Below are 19,891 nucleotides of genomic sequence, written 5' to 3'. Positions count from 1 at the left end.
TAATTAAGTAAAATGAAATAGTTCACATTTCAAATATAGCCTAAGTAGTATGTAAAAACGTTTGAATATATCAATTACGCGTTTTAGTAATTTAAATTGCAATCCAATATAAAATGATCAAAGATATATAAAAGGTTGATTTATTTAGTAACCTTTATTTTCTAATACCTTTATGTTATCGTTGGTTTTATTTTTACAATAGTTTAGTTACGAAATATTGTGTCGGTACAGCAGTTAGCAGTTATATTTATGCTTTGTAATTCGAAGCCTGAAGCATCGAGAATGTGCTACAGGTTGTTATTGCGAGTCTACATACTGATACTCGTCCATTACATAGTTCTACTCGCACAGTCCAGCGGTGAACATTGAGTTTGCGTGCGTTTTGTGATTGTTGGAGTAATCATTTGTTATTTACTAGCTTCATTAGTTCGCATATCGAAATATTCCTTACTATAGAAAAATTGAATCCATGAAAGGTAATTTTACATACTTTTATTATTGAATTATTTGCCTGTTTATAATTTTGCTATTTTAAATCATGTGCAAAAGAGAATAAGTAAATCCCTTCGCGCGTACATATTAAAATGTAAGTTGCTACCTTTTTTAATGCACAATTAATATTATAATGTAATGAATTAAAAGTTTTCCTTTAAAACTCGAATCCCAAAACGATAAACATAATCTGAAAATAAATTGAACGGCATGAATTTTTTTAGTGTCAACAAATAATTTTCAAAAAGTCAGATATATTTTGAGTTTGTCATTGGCTGGTTTGATCCTCCTCCTGATAAAATGGATGTTCAAACATGCCCGGAATGGCGAATATTACACAGTGAGTTAAGTGATTACCTAAATCAGCTAATGACATTTCATAAGCCCTTCTTTGCTCATCAAATTTGACAATATTAATGAACTTTTTACTTTTCTCTGAGTAATTTGTAGTATCTCGCTTGTATAGACACTATGATTCATTTCAATTTACGGAACATAATATTATGGACTTTACCTTGAGGTCGATTAGCATAGATTCTATTCTCGTCTTCGTGTTTTGGTTCATAAATTCGCGTTATCCAGATGCACATTTCCGTGAAAATGTCGCAAACTTTATTATGCTGATGAATCAATTTAATTTTCTAGTAAGCAATTTATTCTTATTTTATGGAATATTTATGCATAAACTTCCTGTATTCAAAGGCAGTCGAGTGAGGAAGTGCAAATTTCGCAAGTTTTTTCCCAGAGAAAATTATTAATTGAATGAACATTGTTATTTATTGAAGATGTTAGTATCGCAAATATTTTCTCATTTTCTGTATTCAGGCCGATAAAAATATATCTAGTTCTGTGTGTGACATACGACCAGAACCTTTTGACTATTGTTTTCGACTCGATGGCGGCTTTCAGGCAAAAAATTCTGAAAAAGGAAATCGAATCGAGATAAGTCCCCCTCGTTGTGTGTGGTTGGCGCGTTCACCTACCATTCTTGAGGTACTGGGTTCAATTTCTGGTAGGGAGGACGTGAAATTTTGATTTTAAAGGTTGTTTAAACTGAAAATTTTCATTGCTCCTGGACCGGCACCTGAAACGTAAGACTGATCATCTGACCCTCATGTATCAAATGATCGAAATACAAACACAACAGTTATACGAAGAAACATGTTTACAAGAAACTGAACAAATATAACATAAAACTATGTAGCAAAGACAATCAAGGGCAATAAAATAATGGTATACAAAAAACCTTTAAGACTTCGAGCTAGACCATGCCAATCGCTTCATCCCACACTGTTCGAGTGGCGAAGAGATCTACTAGATCAAATTAATTTAATATTATTATTATTTCTTCGTGCTTCAATGTAATATTTTTTCCATCAAACCCTCGATTAAAATAAGCTGGATTTGGGTTACTAATGAAGGGATATAATTTAAATAATACATTATGATATATGTATACTATACAGCATGGCAGCGTGTTTTGGGATTTTTTTTTATATGATGGAAATTTCATCAATTTTACGCTCAGGTAGGTGCACGGAAGTTTAGTGTCGTAGAAAATAATTTGATTAAATATTCTGCAAATAATTAAGTTATCGCACGAACAGTTTTTATAATTATTATAGCGGCAGCAAATTATTACACATTTAATAATACTAATCAGTTTTGGAATCTGGTATTCTGGTATTTTTAAAATAACCATTTTACATGTATTATGTTTTAACTTTAAGTTTGAAAACCTATCAAAATGGATAAAAATATTTTTTTTAAGTAATTTATATTTATGACAAAAATAAGTTAAAAAATTGCATTCTACTGCCTCAGAACGGTGAAGCTATCCCTAGTTAGGTAGATTAGATAATTCACCAGCAAAAACAAAAAATATGTATGCATACTTTTACGACTTAATTAACCTATTACAATTAAACATAAAACAATTAAATAAATAAAATTTACGCATAAAGGTTGCAATCATAACAAACTCCCTCGACATATTTGAACCAAACCATTCTATAATTATTAATCACGAAGTTAGCTACAGTTTACAGCAATACAACGGTCTGTAGGTACTCAGGTCAAGAATTGCAAGCGCAAACCGAAACCAGCCTTTACACGTCTGTTGTTAAACTAAAAATCAAATAACAACATTAGGAAGGATTTTGTTTAGAGCCAAAGGGTTTCTCTAGCGAATTATTAATGTGATATTGATACTAATATAAATTCGAAGTGTTGAAGTAAAATTTCTAGATAAATTGAACAGGAAGGTTGGTTTTTTGAAAATTGGTTTTTAAAAAGAAATACCATCATATAAAACCCCACAAGTTTTGCGCTATTTTTTTCTTAAATTCTGGGTTGAATTACGCCTTCTTAAAATATTGTAGTTCATCCCTTTTTTTTGTGGAAACACATTATATTTTGAATTTTCCAAATAGGTAAAACAGTGTTTTCATTTGTAAGATTTTATACCATAAATAAAATTTAAAAAGTTAAATATGTATTTAGGGCATGTTCCCAAATAATATTTAAAGTTTCCCTCGGTACGGGATACTTCGGTGAGGGAAAGTTATTTTAAATTATCATTGTAATAAATATCAAAATTGTAAAAAAAAAGGTTTCCCATAGGTTTTATAAACGGAAATAATGAATGACTTATTTTCTATCACCTAATTATAATCTAATTCTTGCATGAAACTGCTGTTCATGTCCAAAATAATGTACACGTATGTAAGGAATGTAAACGTGCGTTTAATTATCTACCGAGGACTTTCAGCGCTACGGGAAATTCTATACAAAAAATGTTTTCTTGCTCGTGGTAAAAATTAGAGCATTAAATTGTAACGCAAAGTTTCTTGAAAATGTACGAAAAAAATAATAAAAATAATTTATTAATACGATAAAAACGCACTACTCTGAACGACGTCTCTGGTTCATATGGAGCAACTAATGTTATGAGAACTGTGATCGGTAGGACTGACAGAGAAGGATCTCTAACGTCACACGCGGAGTTATTTCAGAAATACAAATATGTAAAAAAATCAGATATATAATTTTTTTTTTTTTTTTTGGTTATTAACGAATAAAAATACACAAATAAAACACTGAACTTCTTCATTAATCTCCAGCGCTCACAAAGTTGGAAAGCATATTTGATGGAAAAGATTTTCTGCTGAATTGATGTAAAAAATATATTTATACTTGCACTTAAATTTACAGCAAGTTATATTTGCTGTTTATAAGTCATATAATATAATGAACACCCTGGGTGCAATTATGGATCTTGTCACAGGGGTAGAGAAGAAAGAAATCAAGAGATTTTATTTTTTTGCATGCAATTATAATTTGTTTCATATATGGGCACTATAGTGATTAAACGTCAAATGACATTTAAAAGTCTTTAAACAACGAAAAACAAAGGAATACGGTTGGGTCAGTTTATCAACATCAACATGAAGACGTAAGAAACAAACAAAAATTAACAGGTAGGTAAGAAACCAAACAAAGATCGTGGTGTGCGGAATTTTAGTCTGAACCTTAGAGTATATACATTTATTCTCTAAGGTCTTAAGCTAGGGTTTCCTAGGACAGCATTTATCAACACCGTTTTCCTAGGAAACCATTTTCTAGTCACCGTTACGACGGCTGTCCACCGCATTACCGTTCACTACGGTCGTTAAGATACGGGCACCGCTGTTCTAGGAAACCCTAGCTTTACCGAGTTTTGCTGGTAGCATCGTTTAGAGCAGTCATCCCCAAAGGGGGCCATATTATTTTTTTTTTTTTTTTAATCCAATTAACAGGCTTGGCATGAAAACCCTAACAGATTGGCATTATTGAGCATTTATTATAAAGTAAAGCTAGGGTTTCCTAGGACAGCGGCGCCCGTATCTTAACGGCCGTAGTGAACGGTGATGCGGTGGACAGCCGTCGTAGTGGTGACTAGAGAGTGGTTTTATTTTTTAACGGTGTTATCAACACCATTTTTATAGGAAACCACACTCTAGTTACCGTTACGACGGCTGTCAACCGCATTAATGCTCACTACGGCCGTTAAAATACGGGCACCGCTGTCCTAGGAAACCCGAGCTTTACACTTAAGCTAAGGTTTCCTAGGACAGCGGTGCCCGTATTTTAACGGCCGTAGTGAACGGTGATGCGGTGGACAGCCGTCGTAACGGTAACTAGAGTGTGGTTTCCTAGGAAAACGGTGTTGATAAATGTTACTAACACCGTTTTCCTAGGAAACCACTCTCTAGTCACCGTTACGACGGCTATCCACCGCATCACCGTTTTTTTCACCGCAATTTTATTTGACATAAAACGGATATTTTTATGTCATTTTAAATAATATTTGACGTTTTAAAGATAATGTCTGTCAAATGTCCACCAGGGCGTTGTTTAATCCATCCATTATCAAATTTTCATTAGTTCTCTCATAAGGTGAGCAAAGTAGCGTAAAAAAATTGACTACCCTGGCAACACTAACAAAATATCCATTTTGTTTTCTTTGACAATCTGACATGAATAATAATTACATTTTTATGTAATGCATTTGCTACTTACACATGCATTTGCTACTTACACATGAAATGTGATCCCATCCAGTTTCTTTGAGATCCCATCAGTATTTCAACATTTTAAAACGACACAACACGGTATAATTGAATTCGATTCGGGAGTTGCGTATTGAGTGACGTCGAAAAAGAAACTAATGGGTCAAAACGATAAACTACTCCTTTGAGTAGTTTAGTCGCCTTTTGTTTGATGCACGTATGCGGTTTCTGGACTATTCTTAATTCTATGGCCCAGACTTATATTATAATATATCCTTTAATAATAATTCCTTTGTGCCTGTTAAGATATTTGAATATGTAGATAAAAAGCATTTGAATCCTTTACTTGTTGACACATATTTGGTCATACATAGTAAATAATGAAATGAAATTATGTTTATAAAGGTGTTTGCATGTTCGTAATCATAATATTATGCAATAATTTGCCTATAAAGGTTGCTATACGATCTCTATAGAAGAGCTGTCAAGCAACATTGTATGGCAAATATAGTGTCGTTCTGTGTTCTGTATCCAAATTGTAGGCGCGCCCTAATTCAATTGCCAACACAAAGGTCTATGAGAAGTATATTGTTATGTACATTATTATATACAATAGAGCACAATAGAAGACAATCAGCATGTTCTCTATCCACTGACTGCAATGCTTGATACTCGACTTAAATCCTATGATCACAATTATTGTTAGGAAAAATCGCCAGTAATTTCATTTAACCCGATTTATACGACCTTCATTTTTATTAACCATTGCAAATATTGTTTACGCACCAAACTTATAGACTTTGTACTTTCCCTGCAATCTTGTTTATTTATTTAAATCATGTTTTAATATTTTTTAAATATGTTTTCACTGAGATGTCTCAATAGTTTTAAATTAAGTAATATGATAATTCTTAAGAAAACATATTACTGTATTATTTGTGTATTAATTTTAATTGATTTAAATATTCGTATTTCTAAATGAATAAAAAAAGTCTTACTTCCATTAAAAAATAACACATTAGAAACAAGTAAGCGGGTAACGAAATAATTAAAATACTTTTTTTTCTTTTCCAGGAATCAAGTTATTGTAGATTGACGCACGCGTTCATAATGCCTTAAAAACACGATTTCGTCACATGAAATATACACGCACAACATGGCTAATTATCAACGGAAATCAACTTTAATACTCAGGATACTTTTGTTGATCGTTTCTGGAAAGGCTTTCAATGGCGACGACTTTGAATTAGAGTGTCCGGATGACTGTGATTGTCATTATTTTAGGATAAATTGGGTGACGGATTGTTCAGAAAGTAACTTGACAGATATTCCCTACGAAGAGTTAAGTCCTAATGTCTACATTTTAGATATGAATGGGAACAATGTAACGGCCCTCAAGCCATTCCCGAAGAATATAAAGATGAGGAGACTGCAGATAGCCCACAATCTACTCACGAAGATAGAAAGAGAATCATTGGTGGGATTGGAATATTTGATCGATGTCGATCTTTCTGCAAATATGATTACTTCTATTGACGCTGGCACGTTTGAGTAAGTTGTTATCACGAATCAACTGTCGTTAAATAGAGCGACTCGTCGTTAATGTATTTTATTAGCGTGAAAAAAGAGTCGAATGAGTTGGTTTGCAACTGTAATTAGTACAAAATTATTTTTTTGACGTTTCGTCGCTTTAGTTCGTTTTTGTCCAAAAAAACATTTTTAACGAAATTGAGTCAAGTGAACTTCTGAGAAAGCCTTTATTTATAAAATTTAAATGAAACATGTATTTGAAAAAAATGGTTTAAGGGGTTTTTAACGAATTTCGTCTTAAGTTGTGGTCATTATTTATCCCTATTTCTTAAAAATAAACTTTAAAGCTCTATTTCTGCAGATTTGTTTTCTGGTCTGTTGGATAATAACAAACTGAAGCGACGATATGGTTCTCGCATTTTATGGCTGTTTTAAAGACAAGCACTGGGATTTTACCATATTTCAACACTTTCCGACAAATATTTGGACACATTCAAAATATTGTTTATGTAACCAACTGGTCTACAAAAAATTAAAAACAAAGTTGTAATATTACGTATAATATGTTATTTATGCTGTAAATCTTGTTAAAGTTTCCTAAACTTTAAATTTCAAACCTGATATGCCTACCTACCAATAATGAGTTTTTTTTTCATTTGTTTCATGTATTTTTTTATAGAGACCTTGCTCTTTGAGGGCCAATAGCATCGAAAAAAGTTATGCTTTAGTTTATTGTTACATTATAGTCAAAATAGGCAGAATGAGTATCTAGTATTCAACTTTTTTTCATGTCCATTTTAACAAAAACGGAACAATTATAATATATTTTTAACTTATCTCTTTCAACGTAATTGGCCGTGAGTCTGTTTAAAGGTTATTCAGTATAACCAGTAAACACATTAATTTTCGTAGAGATTTCATACTATTTCGGCATTCAGTATCAAGTCATATTAAGGAAAAAATGCAAAGGCAGAAAACACTTCAAAATTTAAATGTCGCCCCTTTTTACAATAAATAATCTGTTTAAAAAAAAGTATTTAATAAGAAACAAAGATAAGTTATTGAAAAAATGAAATATGTATTTCAGAAACATTTAAGTGCTTACATAATATTAAAAAAAACACATTTGAATATCCACTTTTTTTCATTACAGAGATTGTCCTGGCTTGCTGACAATTGAGCTTCAAGAGAATCCTTTCAAAAGTGTCGATGGCCCCTTTTTAATTTCTCGGTCGCTGCAATATCTTGACGTCAGTTCCTGTACGTTAACAAACCTGTCCCCCGATTTCTTCGTCAACCTGACTGCGCTTCATACCTTGGATTTATCCAATAATCCATTAGTATCTCTCGGGCCGGATACATTTGCTCCGTTAAATTCTCTAGAAACATTGGTTTTAAATAATTGCGACTTGACGGAGATTCACGAATTGGCCTTTTTTAACTTGGAAGTGTTAAAGAGACTCGAACTGGTAGGAAACAAATTAACGGATATTGAATGGCCTCTAGTATTGGAAAATCTTTATCGGTTGGAATATTTGGATTTAAGAAATTCCAGAGTAACGTATATACCGGAGGATACATTTATTAATACAACTTGGATAAGAACACTGATTCTAGCTGAAAATGAATTAACCGATCTAGATGTATCTGTGACATTAGGCAACAATTTACCTCATCTCGATACTTTAGATCTTTCTAACTGCCATCTTCAAGGACTGATTTCTGATTACGCGTTTTCGAATTCAACGAAATTGAAAACATTACATTTATCCGGAAATTATTTAAAAGCCACAGATTTACAAATAGCTTTAGAGCCATTGTTAAGTCTCGAAAAATTGTTTTTAAGAAATTGCACCTTAAAGCAGCTTCCGGATACATTTAGCAAATTACGACTACTCGAGGAACTGGACATTTCCCATAACCCGTTAGAAGATGCATTCACAAATTTGTTGGCCCCGTTGGAAAAATTGGAATATTTAAATATGGGTTACAGCAATTTATCATTTGTGGGATCCGACACATTTTCTAAAATGACTTCGATGAAGCGATTAGTTTTGTCAGGCAATGATTTAAATTCGTTGGAAGCTGGCTTGTTCGGTAATTTAAAGCATTTAGAGAGCTTAGAACTAAATAATTGCGGTCTAAACAAACCTATAAATTCAAGCGTGTTTTTCAATAACTTAACGTACACAGAGCTAAAAGAATTGAAACTAGCTGGAAATCCACTGATAATAGTGAGAGACAGCCCCATTTTCCCCAAACAGCTATCAGGGTTAAGAGTTCTTGATATGAGCAGATGTAATCTATCATCTTTACCCGATAACGCATTTAGGATAAATGGAAATATCACGCAGCTGAACTTATCTGAGAACAAATTTACATCTCAGCCAGGTAGTTTGAAGTTTTTACAATTGTTACCCAGTCTCGAGAAGCTCGATCTCGGAAATAACAATCTGACATCAATATCACCTCAGATTTTGGTGAAGAATGCTAAGATAAACTCTCTTCGTTTGGTCGGGAATCCTTGGAAATGTGACTGCAACGTTGCCGAGATGTGGGATTGGGCATCCATGGTAAAGGGTGATTTGAGTATTTTAGTTGGCTCAAAAACTTCCCCGGACGACTTCACTTTGAAAGGAGCCAAGCGCAAGAAAAGCTTGCTTTGCTATTACGAAGAAGATCAAATTCGAGAATTTTCGAATATCAATCGTACAGTGGCGGGAAGGAGACCGTTTGTAAAACCACAAAAAGAGTTATCCAGTGCCAACAGAACATGGGCCAAATACGTTAGAGAGTCAGGATGTGAGCCAGTGGTGCGCATTCTAAAGCCCCTACCTTAAGTTAAATCTTTAGGATTGTCTGTAAATAATATTATCCAGCTTGGTTTGTAGTACCTCTTAAATAACTCGTATTAGTGTTGAAGATTATTTACAATAATAAACACTAATTCTTTGAAAGATAGATAAAGACCAAAAATTAGAATATTGCAAAAGAACCTGTGACAACATGTTTTTTTTACTGCAGGTAAAATAATAATATTAAGTAGCATGAGCAGGTGAAAACGTAAGAAATTAAACTATAGGGCTGTTTTGTTTACAAGAAAATGTGATGCAAATAAGACTGGAGATAGATTGAAATAGGATGATAAATCTGAATGGTAAGCAACAAAGAATGGAACCGTCAGGGTGAGTAGTTGGATCGAAAACTAACATTCAATGAAATATCACATTTGTCAATTATTATGAAATAGTGTCGTAAAAACACAAATTTAAAATGATGAAGATCAATAATTATAATTAGAATAAGTATTTCGTAAAATCGAGATTTATTCACAAATCATGTATGTAACATTTATTTCTGTGATGTTTATTCAATAAAAAAAACAGATTTTGTTATGTTTTATTTCAGTTAGTGAAAAAGTATTAAAATACTATTTATAATATATTTCCATTTCCATAAAAATATTTAAAACTATGATTAATGATCAAAAGCCCATAAAACAAATGGGACATTATAAGTCGTAAAAACGTTTTTTTTACTCTCTGTTTTTATTTATATACATTTTACTAATGTAATATTTAGGTACTGCTAGGAATACTTTTTTGCATACGTATTAAGGTATATTATCAACTTATTTATTGCGACGGCTTACGCCTTTAACAAAGTATAAATTAAAAATAAAAAACAATTTTAATGAAACAAAATACAAAACACCTGTACACAAGTGAAGAAAATATAGATACATAAAATAAAATCAACAGAAAATAATGAAATAACTCTGAAAATTAAAGATGAAATTATAGCATAGGTATGCAGCAAATGAACAATAAATAAAGAGTTTAAGTATAAAAAGTATTGAAGTAATAAAGGCGACGTATCATAGTATAAACAGTAAAATAGTTGCAACACTTAGTACGTTTTTATAATTAAGAAAAGAAGTTATTAAAAAGTAATGATTTTAATTTGTATGAAGATAAATGAAATAAATCTAAGTTCCCATGTTTGTTTGCTAACACGTGGAGCCGTGGAATGGGTGAACATTTAGCATAGTTTGAATTATGCAAATCAACAGAAAAAGTAATATTTGGTCCCGTTCCACGCTGTCTCACATAAAAATCCACACAATTTCAAAGTTCCGGACTGTCAAGAACATTATTTAATAACTTGAGAAGCAGCACTAAATCTGAAATTTCGCTACTGTCACTGATACATGATAATTTTAACTGCTTCGTTAAACATTTAAAGTTAAGTTCTTCAATTGGAATGTTTAATTGAGAATTCATGAATCTTAAAAACTTGTGTTGGACCTTCTCCACACTGTTTATATAGGTAACATAATGAGGATACCAAACTAAGGACACATATTCTAACTGACTTCTTACTTGGGTCATGTATAATATTTTAAATGCATCAACGGATTTAAACTCTCTTGTTCTGATAACAAAGCCAAGATTTTTGTGGCTGTTTTAACCATCTCATTCATATGGGTAACAAAAGTTAATTTTTTATCATCAAAGATGATACCCAGATCATTAATTCTCTTAACAAGAGTTGATGTCGTGTTACTCGTGCCATATTAAAAAACTTATGGATTTTTGATTCGAGAAAACCGCATTATGTGATACTTATCCACGTTAAGTAAAAGAGCATTTCTGGTGCACCAGGCGTCAAGATTATCCTAATTTCTTTAAACAATCGAACAGTCGAAAGGAGTTTTAATAAGTCTGAAGATCTTGAGATCATCAGCGTATATAAGTATTTTGAGATCGTGGAATACATCAACAATATCGTTAATGAATAAAATAAGGCCCAAATGAGATCCCCGTGGAACACCGCTCTTGGCAATAAATGAAGAAAATACTATACCGTGCATATTTAATTATGTATATAAGATATTGTCATAAAATATTTTGAAATTTAATTTTTCTTGTTTTGTGAACTGTAATTCGTCATTACGATTAAAATTAAAATTCACATTTTATTAAATAATTTATATTTTTAGAATATTTATATATATGAACATATTATTTAAAAAAAAAGTTTTCTTCGTTACAAACTTGTCTTACGGAATGTACTAATGTAAAATATACCTACAAAATTAATTTAACTTACAACGAACAGATGGCAGTAGTATTTACATATTATACAATATTATAGTAAGATGTAATAGAAATTGAAAGAGAAATACATATTATCAATCCGAATTTTATGCATATTATACTAAAACTTTATCCGTTTTCAATTCAATATGTTAAATGATAAGTCTGTTTTGTATAATCAAACGGCATTATGTGGCCAGTGTGAAGCAATGACGTATAATTAGTGTGAAGGCTATCAAAGTAAAAAAATACCATGGCATATTGATTACAATAAAATAGTAAGAGATTTCCCGATGTTTGTCGATACAGTTAAATCTGATGTTCTTGACCAAATTTGAAATATTTTAACCATAAAATAGCTATTTGTAATTCTATGGTTTTAACTGCTTTTTTGTCAGTTAAACATCAATCAATCATGTTTTTGTAAAAAAATCATATTTTTGTGAGAAAAATACAATGCATATAAAGTAAATACAATTTTAAAAGATCCTTCAAATAAACACTCGAAATGCGTGATCGGTAGGGACCAGTTTTTCAATCCAGATTATTAATATATTTTGCTCCCCTTTTTAAAAACCTTAACATTGAATGTTTTTCAATAAATACAATGTAAAAGAAGCAAGAATACTAAATAACTTGTTAATTTAAGTTATTAGGTGCACGTACAATGCGTAATTTTTTAGATAATTAAATTTACCAGGCCAAAACAGAGATTTGATAAATTCTTTTGGGTGAATTAATAATGAAGTGATATTAGTGAACATAAAGTGTCTGTGTCCGGGCGGGTGAAAATTACAGTTTTCGGTGTAAAATTAAACCAGATTTTCGGACTTGGATTATTATGTTTTTTATTTCACTTTATACATACATATTGGTCGTACACCGGTTATTCTACATTCTATCATAGTGATACATTCCAGTTCGAGCAAACCAATTATGCGAAGTCCCGTTATATTTTTTTATGAAAACGTCAAAGATGTCACGTTCTACGTAAAATCAGGCGAATAAAAAAAACTGGTGGTCGTTAATGTCAACCGTATTCAATCATGAAAAAATAGTCATTTTATTTAAAAAAGAAAGTTTTGGAATAATATTCAAATGTTTAAGATATAAAATAAAGTGACTTATGTGCAGAAAAATAAGTTGTTATAATCGGCTAATTTCTTATTTTAATAGGAACGGGCTGGCCACGCTTTATAGATATTTGCATTTATTTTTCGAGTGAAGTACATCGCTGGCAATTTTTTAATATTTTCCATAAATAATTATTATTATCTTTATTATTAATAGAATAAAACATTCAATTAAAAAGCTGTGCATAATATGGACCGTTCGCCATTAGATAGAAGCTTTGTGTTGAATTCCTGAGATGGTTAACATGAAACAATTGTTTAATGAGTCGAATCACACTGTAACATTTTATCATTAGTAAACCAGCACCTAAAGCGTGAGATCGATCGCCTTACTTTATAGTAAATAGTTGCGATAAGCTGCGTTTATTTTATCCTACAACACCTTATGTTCCATAAGGTGCAGATTTGGCTTTTTATATGTCCGAAATTAACAGTTTGTCAATGATTTTTAATTTCAAATATAAATGTAGAAAATATGCATGAACTGACGAAATAGTATTTTTTGGCGGCGTGTCGTTCTATCCTCTCTGGCTATGGCAATTTACTTAATAAGCTGTTAGAGCCTTATTGTTTTTATTAAATATTTGTAGGTATAATATTACCTAATATTAATAATAATAATAAAATATGGATATTTTTTAATAAACAAAAAAGTAGGTATGTAGTTATTGCAAACATAAACAACGGGAAAAAAAATGTTAACTGATTATTTAAAAAACACAGTTTTAATAATTTAATTTATTTCTAGTCATTAAAATATTTTTTATTCCAATATTACACATTTAGCTAAATCTGTAAAACGGACCCTTGAATGTCTAGACGGACCATATTCCATGCAATTCCACGCATTGAGCTCTTGGCGATCACGTGTTACGAGGGCGAGTCTAGTTGAACGGAGAGATATTTATTTGTTTTTATTTTATTACAGCCAACAATTATTAAATGGCACAATAAAGGTAAGGTTTAAAGACAGACCAGCGAAGTTCCTAAATAAAAATCATACATATTTCATTATGGTACAACAAAAAGGTGTGTATTTGTATGAGAGTAAGTGTAGAGGTGTGTTTGTGAAGAAGTAAGTGTTCAGGTGTGTGTAAGCGAGCGCATCATTAAAAAGCAAATGGGAGCGTGTCGCACCCAGATAACTATGAACTTAGTTATGCAGAAAGCAGCCAGCCATAGAAAAGTGAAACTGAGATAAAAGCACGTTTGTGAAAAGAGTGAATAATCAAATCTACACAACAGTTGGCATGTTTTTGAATTTATCAAATGATAAACAATGAATTTTATATTACAAACAAGAATCTAATAACGTATTTGATTAGTTTTAATGATTTTCAAAGTAGGGACCGTAAGATTTTTCTAGTGCTGTTGGTATTTTCTGAAAATTGAGAAATGCCATTTTTATCATCGACACTATTTTTAGAAGGTGATTATTACAGTTTTTTTGTAAGAAAGCGGCTTGGTTGTTTTTAGCAGAACATAGAATTGACCTCACTGCAACGAATATTTAATTTTTCATAATTGTGGGCTGGCGGCTTTCTGCATAACTATGTTCAATTATGACATGGCTACATCGACAAAAATCAGTACGTCACTCACGGGACGAGTATTTTTTTTATCAGAATAAGAATTAAGTGCAATATTTGCATAAAAATCTAATACAATTATTTAATTTAAAAAAAAACTTTTGCCTTTATTCACAAAAAAAAACTGAAAGTGGAGCTTAAGTACATTAGAGTACCTACACATCTATTTTTTTCTTTGTTCGAAACTCGAAAAAACAAATGAGAACAATGAAAAAATAGTTTGGCGTTTGCAGCAGGTTTATGGGATTTTGGTGTAGTTATAACCACACGAATTTTTAAAAACATATTTTCGGTATATTTAATCGGTAATTAAAAATAAACATTTTTATAAAACCAATGGGAAAATATTGTGTTTTTATCCAAATTGTAAGTACAAAGGTAAAGGTAAAAAATGAAAGCAATTAAAATTTAGCTTCTTACAAATACTATCAAAAGACAATTATTTAATAAAAAAAAATGATTCTGAAGATATGAGGCTATCTCCACTGAAGTATAATTAAAAAGTGATGATACAGCATAGAACGATTGTTTGAAATTATGTGCCGGAAAATGAGCGTTGTCGCGTGAATATTGACATGCAAAATGCGTAGTAAAATAAAAAAGACTATGCCAGTTTACCGCAAATTCAAAGGTTGTATGTCGAGCCTTTTCACACTGCCTCATGTTTACTGACTACGAGTAAGGTTCCGGAACCTATGTTGAATGGTACCCAAAACGAGTGCTTAGTGCTGCATCTAGTGCATATACATAAATATATCAATGGTTATCCCGTGGTTATCCAATACCGCCCATAAGTATTTAAAGACTCATTAATTAATTCTTTATTTATTATTTATTTTCAAAGCATTAACTTTATGGTCGAACATTTAATGAATGTTAGTAAATAACCACTTACCCATTTTTTTATGTCTTCCGTTTTGAGACGTACCTGTCTCTTCGTCAGGACACTCATTACACCAACATGCAGACACTATTAAAGGACAACAAAATATATCATAGGAAAAAAGAGTTAATATCTTTAGTTTGAATCCAGGATAGTGAGTGTTTTTTAAAAGCAGGATTTTTTTTAAAGTTTGGGGTTAACGGAATATTATCAGTAAAGAAAGAATTAAAAAATTTTGGGCCCATAAAAAATGCATGTCTATGTAGTATTTTTATCACACAATTGACTTGATCTATTTGAATTAATGTTAAATTAATTTTGATTCATAAATATATATTTTAAGCATTGAAAACAATATATTTGACTTATTTCCAAAAGTTTAGCTTTTTGGAACAATTGGAAAGAGGAAAAAGTGCGATTTTTGAGAAGCATTACTTTAAAGATAAATATTGTTTAGTATTTTAGGGTTTTTATGTACAATAATTATATCTAAATTAATTCTGCATATTTTAAATAGAGCTCTTTGTAAACAAAAATCGGCTTCACTAGATAAGCCGGTATCGAAATACCTATTACCATGTGAGTACCTAATGCAGAGATGTTCTGATGATTGTTTCGGTAGGCTGACTGCTGGTTAATTTCACTACCTACATAATACGTATTTTCTATTTTTTTAAGTACATATTTAATCTGGTTAAAATATTTGATTATTTGAAAATAAAACGGCAGTTTGAATTATAGTGTATAATAACTTATACGATTTTTTCTTTTAGGTTTTGTGATTTTTTAAACCTGGATTCAGCATGCTTAAAATCTCTTTGATCTTATAAAAATAAAACAAAATGACTAGATGTACATATTTGATGGTTTTAATACTTTCGTTAATTCTGTTTTCATTTACCGCAAAAACTTTCAACACCGAAAACTTTGAATCGGAGTGTCCAGATGACTGTGATTGTCATTATTTTAACATAAATTGGGTAACGGATTGCTCTGAAAGCAATCTTAAAGAAATTCCCTATGATGAGCTGGGGACCAATGTTTATTTTCTGGACATGAAGGGAAACAATATAACAGCCCTTCAGCAGTTCCCGCGGTATTTAAGAATGAAGAAACTGCAGATGGCCCACAATCTTCTCACGAACATAAAAAGAAAATCTTTCGAATGGTTGGAATACTTAGTCGATGTCGACTTATCTGAAAATCAAATTAATTCCATTGAAGCTGATTCGTTCGTGTAAGTATCAGTGAATTAATAAATAAATTACTAAATTTACTGCATGCTTACAATATTATCACAGCAAAAAAAAAAAATTAGTACCAATGTAGAATAAGGTATTCCCGTGCCTGGGAGAAAACGTTTTTTTATGTGAAAAAGAACCAGAACCCCGTACGCTCATAAGCAGAATCCACTAACTGTGTTTTAAATGCGACCACTAACTGGTTAAATAACTTTCATAGTGGGCTTTTTAACGAACTGCAACTCCGAGGGTAGAATTGGTAGGCGCGCTCTCGCGGTGGATTTTGTCTAAACACAATAACTGCGCTGGTGAATATAACAAATTCGTCCCTGAGTGGCGCCTACTAACGTCACTCAATAATGTCTCTTCTTGATATAGACACGATAATTGTGTGAAAAGAGTCATAGATTGACCAATCAGAGGTCCCATTTAAAATTCAGTTGGTGGATTTTGCTTATATGCACCCAGACTTGAGTTTTTGACACGATTACTTCTTTTGGGTAAAAATACCGAAGAAGGAAAACAAGTGAAGGCTATATTCCCTTAGTGGTCTAGTAATAGCTGCGTTTGCTTATCATGCTTGAGGTCCCGGGTTCGATTTTTGGCAATGTGGATATGAAATATTTGTTAAAATGTGATTTACATTGCTATATTTTGCAGTCTTTGAACTGGCACATAAAGCGTAAGACTGATTATCTTCCTTCATGCAACAATAAATGTTCGAGATATGCTGCGTTTTGTGTACCAATGTAATGTTTTATCAACTATTAGATGCAGGAATGATAATAACATAACTCGCTGCCCTAGTTCTTGTATGTTTAATATACCATTTCACAAATTGTACAAAACACATTTTATTTGTATTTAAAGTCAAATAAGTGAAATCAGTAAGTGGAGATTGGCACTCAAAAAATTTTGAAAATGCTATTTAATAACAGAAAAAATAACAATTCTTAAGCTACATAAACGCGTAGTAAAACAATGAACATATTGGCATTCACAACTCATTTTTTTAATGGTCTGTTGAACACACAAGAACTAGGGCAGCGAACTTAGTAAAAGTGTTTTATGACTAAACAAAAACGTAATGACTGATCGCAGCTTATCATTGGCCTGTTGTGTGTATTAATAGGTTGATGCAGCTAACATGATCTATCTACTTTGAAAAAAAATGTATTTTAATTTTATTTTTAGAGACTGTCCCCGATTGTTGAGTCTCGAACTACACGGAAATCCCCTTAAACAAGTTAACGGTCCTTTCTTAGTTTCTCAGTCCCTACAATATCTCGACATCAGTTCGTGTCTGTTGACTAACCTGTCGCCGAAGTTCTTCGTTAATCTGACTGCGCTTCGTATCTTGGATTTGTCCAATAATCCATTAGTTTACCTGGAGCCAGATACATTTGCTCCGTTGAAGTGTCTAGAAACGTTGATTTTGAATAATTGCGACTTGAAAAAGATTCACAAACTAGCATTTTCTAATATTAAACATTTAAAGAAACTTGAACTTACAGGGAACAAGTTAAATGATATCAAATGGCCTTTGGTTTTGGAACAATTGCATCAGTTGGAGTATTTGAATTTAAAGGATTCGAAATTAACGTCCATATCGGAGGAATCATTTGTTAGTACTATTAAGATAAGAACACTGATTCTGTCTGAAAATGAATTAACCGATCTAGACATATCCGTAACGTTAGGTAATAATTTACCACATCTCGATACTTTGGATCTTTCTAACTGTCACTTAAAAATATTCATATCTGAAAAAGCGTTTTTGAATTTAACGAAACTGAAAATATTACATTTAAGTGGAAATTTTTTGAAAACAGAAGATTTACGAATTATATTGGAGCCGCTTTTAAGTCTTCAAAAACTATTTTTGAGGAATTGTACTTTAAATCAGCTTCCAGATACATTTAGCAAATTGCGACTACTCGAGGAACTGGACATTTCGCATAACCCGTTGGAAAATGCATTCACAAATATACTGGCCCCATTGGAAAAATTAGAATATTTAAATATGGGGTACAGCAATTTATCTTTTGTGGGTTCCGACACATTTTCCAAATTGACATCCATGAAAAGGTTAGTATTATCTGGAAATAAAATGAAGTCATTGGAAGCTGGCTTGTTCGGTAATTTGAAGCAGTTGGAGAGCTTAGAATTAAACGATTGCGGACTACAAAAACCCATCGACGCCAGCTTATTTGACAATAACATGACTTACTACAACTTAAAAGAATTGCAGCTAGCTGGAAATCCACTTTTGATTGAGAGAGACATTCCTTTATTTTCCAAACACCTGTCTAAGTTAAAAGTTCTGGATATGAGCAGATGTAATATATCAGTCTTGCCTGTTGATGCCTTTAAAATAAGTGATATGGTTAAAATATTAAATTTGTCTGGAAACCAAATATCTTCTAGACCAAAAGTTTTTAAATTTTTACACCTGTTACCTAATCTCGAAAAACTTGATCTCCGATACAACTCCTTGACTTCAATATTACCTCGCGTGTTTGTAAAAAATCCTAAAATAAGCTCCTTGCATCTTGCTGGGAATCCTTGGAAATGCGATTGCAGTGTTGCCGAGATGTGGGATTGGGCAACTCTAGTTTTAGGCGATTTAAGTGTTCTCGTCGGTGCAAAATCATCCATGGAAGATTTTAATTTAAAAAGTGCCAAAACGAAGGAAAGTTTGCATTGCTATTATGAAGATGAGCAGATACGAGAATTTCCAACCATAAGTCGCAAAGTAGTAGGAAGAAGACCATTTGTAAAACTGAATAGAGAGATACCCAGCGCGAACAGAACTTGGGTTAAGTATGTTAGAGAGTCAGGTTGTGAGTCGATAATGCATACTCTGAAACCTGTACAAATGTCAACCTTGCCTGTTGCCTATCAGCCGACTTGGCTTTTAGTGGGCCTCGGCTCAGTTATAATTGTGATGGGAGCAATGATATTTTATTTGGAATATAAAAGACAAAAACATCGACTTAATGATTCTGCAGAGCATGACACGCAAACTTTCTAGAATATCGAGGAAATGTTTGATGATAAACATGTTTTTTTTTCTGAATTTATGGAAAAATAAATCATTTGTAACTCTTGGAAAAAAATAAATATACTTTTGTAATTGGATTTGGAATTATATTAGTTAGTAAGCTATGAGAGATCTCATATTTTTGTAATTGAACAATGTGAATTTTTTGCGCCACGGCAGGACAAGAGGCTCAGTTAACGTGATGAATTACAGCACAGAATATCCGGGCCTACAAAAATCTATTTTCATTTTTTGCGATCTCAGTGGGAGTGGAACCCGGAACCCTCCCATTGAACAACATAAGTAAAAGCGTTTTGAAGTTTTCCTTGAT

The 19,891-nt window shown here is 32.0% G+C and overlaps 1 protein-coding gene across 1 annotated transcript; it reads left to right on the top strand.

The window, feature by feature from the left end:
- The first annotated feature begins 294 nt into the window (after positions 1–294).
- On the top strand, positions 295–19,651 carry LOC148284839 (uncharacterized). The gene is made up of 5 exons (XM_088234103.1): positions 295–476; positions 6,117–6,593; positions 7,726–9,407; positions 16,117–16,513; positions 17,712–19,651. The coding sequence occupies exons 2-5, from the start codon at positions 6,199–6,201 to the stop codon at positions 19,549–19,551; spliced, it is 4,314 nt and encodes a 1,437-aa protein (XP_088090229.1). The 5' UTR covers positions 295–476; positions 6,117–6,198; the 3' UTR covers positions 19,552–19,651.
- The last annotated feature ends 240 nt before the right edge of the window (positions 19,652–19,891 follow it).

Source organism: Micrasema longulum, unplaced genomic scaffold (genome assembly GCF_059751315.1).
Source record: "Micrasema longulum isolate JH-2025_06_02 unplaced genomic scaffold, ASM5975131v1 h1tg000084l, whole genome shotgun sequence".
Lineage (NCBI taxonomy): Eukaryota > Metazoa > Arthropoda > Insecta > Trichoptera > Brachycentridae > Micrasema > Micrasema longulum.
Note: the sequence above shows the minus strand (reverse complement) of the source record. Positions and strands in the feature narration are given on the sequence as shown.

Excerpts from the sequence above, each read along its gene's own strand:
- LOC148284839 (XM_088234103.1), top strand. The coding sequence starts at position 6,199 with ATGGCTAATTATCAACGGAAATCAACTTTAATACTCAGGATACTTTTG. Across the intron at positions 6,594-7,725 it reads ATTGACGCTGGCACGTTTGA|AGATTGTCCTGGCTTGCTGA; the intron begins GTAAGTTGTTAT and ends TTTTCATTACAG. Across the intron at positions 9,408-16,116 it reads GCGCATTCTAAAGCCCCTAC|AAATGACTAGATGTACATAT; the intron begins CTTAAGTTAAAT and ends AAAAATAAAACA.